General features: G+C 42.0%; 1 protein-coding gene across 1 annotated transcript; it reads left to right on the top strand.

The window, feature by feature from the left end:
- The first annotated feature begins 221 nt into the window (after nt 1–221).
- podxl (podocalyxin-like) lies at nt 222–9,182 on the top strand. The gene is made up of 8 exons (XM_071201790.1): nt 222–480; nt 2,140–2,384; nt 2,734–2,757; nt 4,089–4,223; nt 4,313–4,356; nt 4,453–4,571; nt 5,082–5,166; nt 6,476–9,182. The coding sequence occupies exons 4-8, from the start codon at nt 4,133–4,135 to the stop codon at nt 6,668–6,670; spliced, it is 534 nt and encodes a 177-aa protein (XP_071057891.1). The 5' UTR covers nt 222–480; nt 2,140–2,384; nt 2,734–2,757; nt 4,089–4,132; the 3' UTR covers nt 6,671–9,182.
- Nucleotides 9,183–9,214: the final 32 nt, after the last annotated feature.

Here is a 9,214-nt window from a genome sequence, read left to right as displayed (position 1 = left end):
CTACGCCAGGCACCAACGGACTGAAAAACCAACTACTGCAGGCCGTTGTGACGCCTGGTTGACCTCCAAACCCAGCGCTACGCAGGCACCAACGACGGAAAACCCAACTACTGCAGCCGTTGTGACGGCCTGTTTGACTCCAAACCCAGCGCTACGTCCGGCACCAACGACTGAAAAACCAACTACTCTACTGACTGCAGCCGTTGTGTGACGGTCCTGTTGACTCCAAACCTACAGAAAAGCCAACCACTGTGGCCTCAACCACGAAGGCAGCCACCCCCATCACAGCAAATACCCCCATCACATCAAATACCTTCATCACAGCAGTAACTGAAGCCAGTAAAACCTCCGGGACTCCAGCTCCTGTTACTACTTCCGAAAACTCGGGGAAAACCGAGATTGCAAAAGTCTCTACGAACTCCAAGTCGACGGAGCAGCAGGCCACGACTCACGGCACCTTCACCACCAGCGGCAAAGTCGGTAAGTTTCCCTGAAAATCTCCTGTAATGCTTTGTTTACTTCCTGAACTTCAATATGTATCTATTGGCTATAGCGCTCCAACACATTGCACGTGAAGAGCGCTGAGGCACCTGAACATCAGCAGGAGAGGACTCTTTAAAGTAGAGACACTACATACTGATATACACCTGAATATCAGCAGGAGAGGACTCTTTAAAGTAGAGACGCTACATACTGATATACACCTGAACATCAGCAAGGAGAGGACTCTTTAAAGTAGAGACACTACATACTGATATACACCTGAACATCAGCAGGAGAGGGACTCTTTAAAGTAGAGACACTACATACTGATATACACCTGAACATCAGCAGGAGAGGACTCTTTAAAGTAGAGACACGACATACTGATATACACCTGAACATCAGCAGGAGAGGACTCTTTAAAGTAGAGACACGACATACTGATATACACCTGAACATCAGCAGGAGAGGACTCTTTAAAGTAGAGACGCTACATACTGATATACACCTGAACATCAGCAGAAGAGGACTCTTTAAAGTAGAGATGCTACATACTGATATACACCTGAACACCAGCAGGAGAGGACTCTTTAAAGTAGAGACGCTACATACTGATATACCCCTGAACATCAGCAGGAGAGGACTCTTTAAAGTAGAGACGCTACATACTGATATACACCTGAACACCAGCAGGAGAGGACTCTTTAAAGTAGAGACGCTACATACTGATATACACCTGAACATCAGCAGGAGAGGACTCTTTAAAGTAGAGACGCTACATACTGATATACACCTGAACATCAGCAGGAGAGGACTCTTTAAAGTAGAGACACGACATACTGATATACACCTGAACATCAGCAGGAGAGGACTCTTTAAAGTAGAGACACTACATACTGATATACACCTGAACATCAGCAGGAGAGGACTCTTTAAAGTAGAGACGCTACATACTGATATACACCTGAACATCAGCAGGAGAGGACTCTTTAAAGTAGAGACACTACATACTGATATACACCTGCACATCAGCAGGAGATGACTCTTTAAAGTAGAGACGCTACATACTGATATACACCTGAACATCAGCAGGAGAGGACTCTTTAAAGTAGAGACGCTACATACTGATATACACCTGAACATCAGCAGGAGAGGACTCTTTAAAGTAGAGACACTACATACTGATATACACCTGACCATAGACTGGTTATGACGCGGTTTCAAACAAGCTTTGCGGAGATCGTTGTAGCGTTGAATCACATCAGATTTATTCTCCGATCAAGGCGGCATACAAACATGAAGACAAACTTCCTCGCTTCAAAGTAACTAAAAGTTATCCCTATCAAAAAAGAACAAAAAGAATATAGTAAAAACTAAATAGACCATAGCATTTCCCGTCTAATGACAAACTCAGCTGTGTCCCATTGTCCTGCACTATATAGCCTAGGCACGTCATACCTGACAGCGCACATTTGACAGCAAATAAGTGAGGCTTAAATTAACATATTTTAAAGCGTAGTGTGACTCACAAAAATAAATAGTTAAGAGTCTACTCTAAAGCCTTATATTAATAAGACAAACATTCAAACCATATGAAAGGTAAATGGCTCTAACAGGGACATTATGTTAACGGTTGCATATTGTTCCTGGTTGAAGGTGCTGGTAAAACTACAGGGACGGCTACAAGCCATGAAGGGACATCATCATCATCATCATCATCATCATCATCAAAGGCCACAGATTTGGCAGGAAACACAGGCACCACCAGGGCCTCCTCCACCCTGATGGAGAAGAACCCGTCTGCAGGAGTCACCGCTGGGAATATTGCTACAACCACATCCCCGCAAACCACCATCTCCACCATCTCCACGGCAGCAGCAGCTCCAGCAAAGATGTTTTCGGTAAGACACGATGCAACAAAGTGGAGCAGATATATAGTATTTGTCATATTTTACTGTACTCAGTTTCTTAAAAATGTACAATTTGTTGCTCCTTTCTATACAAATAAATGGTATTCTTCTTTCTGTGTCTATTGTTGGGGTTCGCTGTATGAGCAAATCTAGTTATACAATACAATTATAAATGATAAATAATATTAAAAATAACATGAATATTTACCATTTACACCAAGGCAAATTCCTTGTATGTGTGACACTACTTGAGTAATAAAACGGATTCTGAGCTGGAGCACGTCCACAAACTACAGCAACAATGTTGACTGACGCACTTATTCTGACTTTTTTCTTACAGTATTCGCTAAACAAAGGACACGAGGTAAGATGTAGCTTATTTTGAGTTTTCAATCTGTTACAGGCATCAGACTGTTTCTATTCCCGCAAACAATACATGTGATAATAGACACAGTTCCTGCTCTGACATAGGCCTCTGCTATTGTCTTGTTCATGGGAGCAGGCCCACACCCTTTCCACTGCTTTCTTCACTGACATTAACTCCCCAAAGTGTTCATTCACTTTAGAGATGAAAAATAATACTGCGACATCCTGCAGGAACAATAAGACATGTTTTCTTTCTGAATAACGTAGCATAAAGTCCTTTTAGGATGTGGCAGCTTTTACATGAATTGCAGATAGCCTACATGTAGGCTTACTGACTTGTGTTAAACTTTATAGTAAGAAAACATTACAGTTAAATGATGCACTGATATACTTGCCTTACTGTGTCTAAGAAAATTGTTAACCGCCATACAGCATGGCGAACATGACCGTGTAAACACCAGAAGTTGAACACACACGTCATTGTGAGCATGTTAGCATGCTAACGTTAGCTTGTTAGGGTGCTATGGCTTTTTTCATTTATTTGCTGCATGGATTTGTAGTGAAATGTATTCATATCGTAAAAAGGAAATGATGCACTGCCATACTGTTTCATAATAAGATTGTTAACAGTCAAATAACATGGTGACTGAAAAACTAAGTTTCACGTGGGCATTTTAGCATGCTAACGTTAGCATTTAGCTTTAAGCCCCATTGAACAGCCTCACGGAGCTGATGTAGACTCTTTGTTTTGTTAATTTAAAGTAAGAAAAATGACCTTTTATACAGCTTACTTAAGAAGGGTGAAGGAGTACTAGTGTCTCCTTTCTATAACCTCTGCTCTCCTGCTAACACACCAGCAGCTTTATCACAATGCATCGTTTCCATCTCTAAATCTTATTATAATAAAGTTAAAACACTAAAATGTTCAAAGCTTTGTGCGAAAGAAAACATGTTTATTTCCTCTGCTGAGGCTCCTGGACAGAACAGGAAGCAGTGATGCTCGATATAAAAAAAAAGATTCCAGTCACTGGGTGGAAAAGTGTCTAGTGGGAACCCCTTCCTGCCTTTCACTGATTCCTTCGGTCCCACACCCTCGCTCTTTTATATAACTCACCCTCTCTCTCTGCCGGCTTATGCAGCTGCGCCGTCCCATAACACACCAGAAATACTCCACACAGGAGATATGACCTCAACTGTCACCATTTGACCTTCCTGCCCCAAACTCTGTCTGTATGGCCGAGGCTTAGCGATGACTTATGAGCTCAGAAAAACACGTGAAATGTGGGACTGTGTACAGAGAAGTTTACAGACGTATCATTTTACCTTCAGAAAGACGAGGAAAAAGGAACTGGTGGAGGTGTGCAGGCGGGCTGATGGTGAACTTCCTAGATGGAAACTGCACGCTGTCATGGCAGCACCACAACAACAGAGTACTGTTCGACAATGTGGAGATAAACGGCAAAAGTAAAGCAACTTCCTCCTATGAGAAAATTCACATTTGTCAGATTAAATGTAAACTGATTTCTAATCCATACTGACAATGTGTCTTACAGTGAAACCAAGCCTTGCAAACGAGTACTATGACGACATCACCAAGGTAAGGGTTCATATTTTGCTGATAATTGCAGGACGAGTAGTTCAAAGTGTATCATTGTGAAAATAAGTAATTATCTTGATGTGTTTCTACTCGCAGAAACCAACAGATAACAAAACTCTGATCGCCATCCTGGCCTCCTGTGGAGCTCTGCTCATCATGATCTGCATCCTCGCCGTTTGTGCGTCACACATCGCAAGCCGTACAACGAGAACCAGGTAGGTGGAGCACGTTTCAATACATTCAATAACATATAGCCGATATTTTATTCAATGAGACTCAAAAAAAGTGCATTCAACCATTAAATCCTGCAGGTACATTAGCCATCTACAAGCCAGACCACATTATTTGCTTCTGTATTAGAAAGGTTTGCCTTCAATTGAGCTAAGTGCTACGTATAGAAGAGACTTTTTTACTATTTTTATTTTGGGGATGACCCTTCAGAGGCACAACACTCCTGCCTTCTGGAGGTAAAACTAAATGTTCCTCTTTACTAACCAGTACTTGCCAACCTTGAGACCTCAGAAATCGGGAGCATTTCAAACCCACCGTGGGGGAGGGGGGGTCGCCGGAGCTGTTCGATTAACATGAACGTGCTTACTGTAGTTGTAAGTGCTGCCTGGAGCACCATCCTTGATGTGTGGGCTGGACGCAGGAAAGGAGTGAGCAGAGGGTCGAGTTGTCGATTCCTGTTCTGTTTTATGTGACTATCTGCCTCACCCTCTCAGACTTTCAGTTGCGCACGCTACTAAAAGAGAAACCATGGAAACCAAACAATGGTGTAGCTGTATTAAAGTCCGAGTGGAAACAGTCGTGAGTAAATCTGATTTAGTCAGAAATCGGGAGAAATGCGGGAGAAATATGACCCCGGGAGGAAAGGAAACCAGGAGAGGGCAACATCGGGACGGTTGGCAAGTCCCTACTTTGGGACTCCCAGCAGCTTCTACTGAAGCCTTCCCAGTAAATCGCAAGAACGCCGACACCTCCTCATCTCCACCGTTAAAATGCTAATTAAAAAAAATGCTAATTAATAATTAATTGAGGATAATAAAATGGCGGCTTCACAATTTCTTGTGAGTTGTTACGGGGCGTGGTTTGCAATTCGACAGCCAATCAGAAATGGGAACCTTTTCTCCCATGAAAGTCCCTGCTCTCTAGCAGGGACTGAAGAGGGGGTGAAAGGTTCATGAACTAAGTTCTAGTTACGGATTTTTTTGGTGTGAACTGGTGTGAACGTGTGTGAACGCACATTTTCGGAACTATATCGGAACTATACTGGGAAAAGTACTCCGGTGTGAAAGCGCCTATTATATATATATATATATATATTTTTTTTTTTTCTTTATCCATGCTGAGGTCACATCACGAGTAGAGTCACTAAACATGTTAGAAAACGTGGAGCCAACTGCACACGCACCCATACCATGAGTTACTATTGTTATCAACCCATTATCAGTTGTAAACGATACAAATCTGATGCTCAAGATGGAACAAAACAGCCACTAACCACATATTTGAAAAGTGAAACACTCACAATTTTTTGTTTAAAGTTGTGAATGGAAACTACGCAAACACTTTGGGGTTTAGGAAAAGATTATGGATGGGGACGGTATATCATTTTCCTACGCAAGGTCAGTAATGTAAAATACCTCGATGCTTTTAGTTTAGGTTTCAAACAGGACATTAACAGTCTGTTTGACCCAAACATGCCCAATCACCTTCTCCCTATATGGACTTTAAATACCACTGCACAATTTCCTCCAGTGCCACCATCATGATTACTGTGTGCATAAGAGGTTAACGTTGTCTTCTTGTATTTCTGATCAATATGTGAATAGATATTAACGGCCTTCTGAACCTAATAGTAGCTCTAAGATGCCCCTTTAAACCTGTGTCCAAAAGACTGATAACAACGTTCATTCAATCAGCTGAGAGCATTTGAATCTGATGTTATTTTTTAAATACTTTCTCAACAAAATTCTCCCTTAAAAAGCAGGTTTTTTCATGAAAATAAAATTAAATGCAACTGTGAAAGGTAGAAATGTCAATACATGGACTTTACACTTATTTAAAGTAATTGTACACAGCCGTTTGAAGACTCCTTCCTCTTTGATCTCTCCAGCAGCACCTGACGGAGGAGTTGCACACGGTGGAGAACGGATACCACGATAACCCGACGCTGGAGGTGATGGAGATTCATCCGCAGATGCAGGAGAAGAAGATGGCGCTGAACGGAGATTTCAACGACAGCTGGATCGTCCCCATAGACAACCTGCTGAAGGAGGGCATCGCCGGCGAGGAGGACACTCACCTCTAGAGACGAAGGAACAAACAAAACTATCCACACTTCCTGCTCCATGCCGACCTACACCCTGGGATGCTGTCCCCGCAGAGAAGACATTTCTGTTCTGCAGACTGGAGAACAGCCCAATTGTAATGAAGTCCGTCTGTTATATATTTTTTTACTGTAGTGAGCAAAACAAAAAGGATACAAAATCAAGCATGAATGAAATTGCACGCAGTGGCCTTCAAAACCTATGTTTGAAAAATCAAGTAAATTAATCACTGTTGTGCCAAATCCGGATATTTTATATAAATAAGTGACTTTCTACATCATTACTCATCCAGAAAAAGCTCCAAACTCCAAGAGGATTGTGCCTTTGTACACATGCCACTGTAAATAGTGTTTTAATGTTATGTTGAGAGAGGGACAAAGAGTCAGGAGATGCTTAAGTTCATCTCGAGAGCTGCCAACTTAGATATAGATGACTTCAGGACACTGCAAAGCATCCTGGTACATTTCCACTTATGTGTGTTGGCACTGGTGTTCCAATCATAAGAGACAGATGTCGGAAGACACTACTTAGCCAGATGGGTTTATAGTTTAGTGTATTTTTTTTTCGTGATACGTGACCCTTGTTGGGGAATAATTCGCCCTGCATGTCCTCCTCCGCCCTCCGACGCAGCCGCTATCCCCCTTAAGGAGGGGCTGCCCTAGCATATTGTTGATGTTGCCAGTTTGTGACCGGGCACCTCTCGGTCAGAGATAGATATTGTTGTGGAACACATCCTTCTCGGGGGGTAGATGACCCCGAGGCATAAGCGACAACGACTGTGATCCAGTGTCCCCCACAACCCTGACTTAAAGTTGTCTCACGTGATTACAATCAATGACAAAGCCTTTAAAGGTGGGGTAGGTACGTTTCAGAAACCGGCTCGAGATACACTTTTTATTATATTCCATGGAATGCTCTTAACATCCCGATAGCAATGAATATCTGAAGTGCTTTGACAAAAAAAAATCCATAACAAAATGTCGTCTGTAGAAGCCGTAATACTGCAAAAAGTACATCCAATCCGATTGGATGGCCTACCTGCCTGTCAGCCTGCCATCGGGGCACAAACTTATCGCGTGCCCTCATTGGTTCGTGTGTGTTGGAGGAGGGGCTCTATAAGGAAGCGGCAGATTTTCTCCGGTTGTGTATTTTCAAATTCTAGCGATCTCGAGCCGGTTTCTCAAACTTACCTACCCCACCTTTAACTTTCATATGAAAATAGGTATCCACTTTAGTCCGCTCTTGCTTTTCAATGCAGGACATCGCTCAGAATATCTAACAGGAAAATCAACTTATCGCGTTTTTAGTGAGCTTTGCTTTCAAAATAAAAAGTGACATTATTACGAATACATTTCAGGACTGTACTTATGTAACGCTTTATCCCGTCTTTACGACCCCTCAAAGCGCTTTGTATACGACATGTTATTCATACAGAGCAGTGTACCTTACTCTACTAACTAACATTCACATCGGGAGCAACTCAGGGTTAAGTATCTCACCCAAGGATACATCGACATGTAGGCTGCACGGGCCACTGGGATCGAACCCATAACCTTCTGGTTGAAAGACGACCGCACCCCCTCGTAGCCACAGTTGTTCCTGCTTTCAAAACTTCATAAGCAATAAAACATACCATTGATTATTCAGGGTTTTGCTACACGAGTCTGACCAGTGGCGTACGCTGGCTAGCTAACATGTAAATGGTTTTATAAGTAAAGTAAAACGGGAAGTAAACACGTTGTACTTCACGGTAGGTTTTTAGTCTCAGTTAGTCAGGTTGCCGAGAGAATCTTGGGAAATGAAATCGTTAATTATTTTGCACTTGATCTTCCACACACTGCATAATCCAAAAGTGGTGTGAATCTACTCTTTTACTTCGTAGGAAACACAGTATTTTCTCAATAACGAGCAACAATTCTCCCAGTCCAGCCATTTTTTTAAAAGACCAGAATGTGTAAATGACTTTTCCTGCATAGAAATATCACTAAAATGCCAACTCTACAATCAAAAAGAAAATATCATCAGTTGGAAAAACACTGTTCCGATACCGATTTTGTTTATTAATAACCACCTCTGATGTGAACACTGTAAATATGTCTGTTCCTTCCACTCTTGCTGCTGCTGGAGGGTCATGGGACATTTGAAGACGATCTAAAATCCCTCACAGCAGAACCTGGGCACGTTTCCTTTTGGATTATGTTCAGTTTAATAATTTACTTTCTCTTAAACCCATTAAGAAGTTAATATATATGTGTGTACTTATATACAAGTGAATCACCTTTGGGCACTCCTATCCACCGTTTTGTTGTGTTTGTCTGCCGTTTATTATAGCTGTGATATGTTCACCAAAGTATGTTACCGGTATTCTTATGTATTTATGATTTGTTTGCTGCTGAAGGCGAACAGCAGGGGTCTGACACACTGGAAAATGTAAATTGTCATGTTGTTTTACCTGTTCAGATTTGCAAATAAAAGCATATTTTTTCCACTCGATTCGGTATTTTACTTTCTTTGACAGCAATACC

Source organism: Pseudochaenichthys georgianus, chromosome 23 (genome assembly GCF_902827115.2).
Source record: "Pseudochaenichthys georgianus chromosome 23, fPseGeo1.2, whole genome shotgun sequence".
Taxonomy (NCBI): Eukaryota; Metazoa; Chordata; class Actinopteri; order Perciformes; family Channichthyidae; genus Pseudochaenichthys; species Pseudochaenichthys georgianus.
Note: the sequence above shows the minus strand (reverse complement) of the source record. Positions and strands in the feature narration are given on the sequence as shown.

Coding starts and splice junctions, on each gene's coding strand:
- podxl (XM_071201790.1), top strand. CDS start 4,133: ATGGTGAACTTCCTAGATGGAAACTGCACGCTGTCATGGCAGCACCAC. Junction 4,224..4,312: donor TGTGGAGATAAACGGCAAAA/GTAAAGCAACTT, acceptor TGTGTCTTACAG/TGAAACCAAGCCTTGCAAAC. Junction 4,572..5,081: donor AGCCGTACAACGAGAACCAG/GTAGGTGGAGCA, acceptor TCACCCTCTCAG/ACTTTCAGTTGCGCACGCTA.